Source organism: Micromesistius poutassou, assembly GCF_964030765.1.
Source record: "Micromesistius poutassou genome assembly, chromosome: 12".
Lineage (NCBI taxonomy): Eukaryota > Metazoa > Chordata > Actinopteri > Gadiformes > Gadidae > Micromesistius > Micromesistius poutassou.
The window spans coordinates 14,668,446-14,670,200 of record NC_140282.1 but is presented as its reverse complement, the minus strand read 5'-3'; the positions used below and the strand labels follow the sequence as shown (position 1 = coordinate 14,670,200).

Genomic DNA, 1,755 nt, shown 5'->3' with positions numbered 1-1,755 from the left:
ATAGAGGGAGAGAAGGAAAGAATGTGAGGGATACCGACAGAGGGGAATCGGAGTAAAGGAGAAGGGAGGAGGGACGGAGGGAGTAAAAACGGATGGAGAGAGAGAGCGAGATGAAGGAAGAACAAGAGAGTAGAGGAGACAGAGGAGTGGAGAGGATTTCTATCCTAAAAACACCCCTCCTCATATCTCAAGGCGGCTCCCCCTGACCCCCAGAGCGCAACCTGCACACTTCACAGGCGAACACAGCGGCCACATGTAAATGGGTGCTTCACATCAACAAGGCGCTGGGCTTTCATGTACCGCATCACACGCGCCCACACGCGTGCGCCCGCTCATGGCCGCCTGTGTCGAGGAGTGAAGGAGCATGAAGCACAACCTACATCCCAGTGTGTGGGTGAGATGAAGAGGAGAAGATGAAATGGAAAAAAAAACAGTGTAATGGGAGAGGTGAAGGAGGACAATTAGTGTTATGTACAGGATGTTTGGAACAAGACACTGGGATTTGCATGCAGGCCATTTCATCAAGTATTCACAAACATGCATGACCACACACACACACACACACACACACACACACACACACACACACACACACACACACACACACACACACCCACCCACACCCCCCCACACACACACACACAGATACAGCCTTAGTAATCTGGCTTTCAGCTCTGTGCAGTGGCATCGAAAGAGAGGGGAGGTGGTTGTGGTGGGATTTTCGCATCTCCCTGATCATTCACATTGTGTTTTTTTCCAATTGCAGGCAGCCGTGTATTGGGGGGCAGGTGAGGAAAGATCAAGCAGTTTGGCAGAGCACCCTGTGTACACTGCGACAATCAAAGCCCAATGTGGGGCTTGATTTGGACGCAAACCAGCCATTTTGTCTGTGGGAACACACCAAAGATTGTTTTACGTGCGGCCTTCCCCACTATGTCCCTCCACTGTAACACTCTCCTTATTAACCCTCCCTCTCTCTCTCAAACATAACTCGCTTCATCCTAATCCTCTCTCTCCACCCTTACCCTTCCATTCTAACACTCAATCTCTCTCTCCAACATAACTCCCTCTTTCCTAACCCTCTCTCTCTCTCTCTCTCTCTCTCTCTATCGCTCTCTCTCTTTCCTTCTCTATCTCCATCATAACTCTCTTCATCCTAACCCTATCTCTCTCTCTCTCTCTCTCTCTCTCTCTCTCTCTCTCTCTCTCTCTCTCTCTCTCTCTCTCTCTCTCTCTCTCTCTCTCTTTCCTTCTAACCCTTACTTAAACAATCTTACACAAGATGGCGTTCTTGAATGTCATTATTGGCACGCGAAGCACAGCCGTAGGAACGAGGCACTTGCGCCGCTCCCTCTCTACATCCTCTTTCCAAGCTAACCATCCCTACCTCTCTTCCTGTCCGGCTTTCTCTTCTCTCCTCCTCTTCATCCAAAATCTGGGTTTCCGTGGTAACGTATGGGTGGTCAGCTGACTAATCTCATCATTGATTGAGCATTGTAATTATCATTGTAATATGGAAGGACAGATTAGTTATGGAACATATTCCTTTGGGGTTCCAATGTGTATTTCCTACCAATCTATGTGCAAAGGGTCTTTAACCACGCAGGAAACACGTTTTTTTACAACATGCATTCAGCCTTTACAATAAAAGTACGATAATAAATCATAGAGCAGTTTGTTGCTTGATGCCGTGGTTAGAATGTTAACGCATGCCACAAACCTTGCTTTCATCAGTGCAGCTCTACCGCCATCTAC

The 1,755-nt window shown here is 48.0% G+C and overlaps 1 protein-coding gene across 1 annotated transcript in view; it reads left to right on the top strand.

The window, feature by feature from the left end:
- Positions 1-294: 294 nt before the first annotated feature.
- The window catches only part of tdrd3 (tudor domain containing 3), a gene marked incomplete at its 5' end in the record, with an annotated part of 16,343 nt that continues 14,882 nt past the window's right edge, over positions 295-1,755 (top strand). The window contains 2 exons of the mRNA XM_084476358.1: positions 295-394; positions 767-788. Coding sequence (XP_084332484.1) covers positions 295-394; positions 767-788 — 122 coding nt within the window. The remainder of the gene's footprint in view (positions 395-766; positions 789-1,755) is intronic.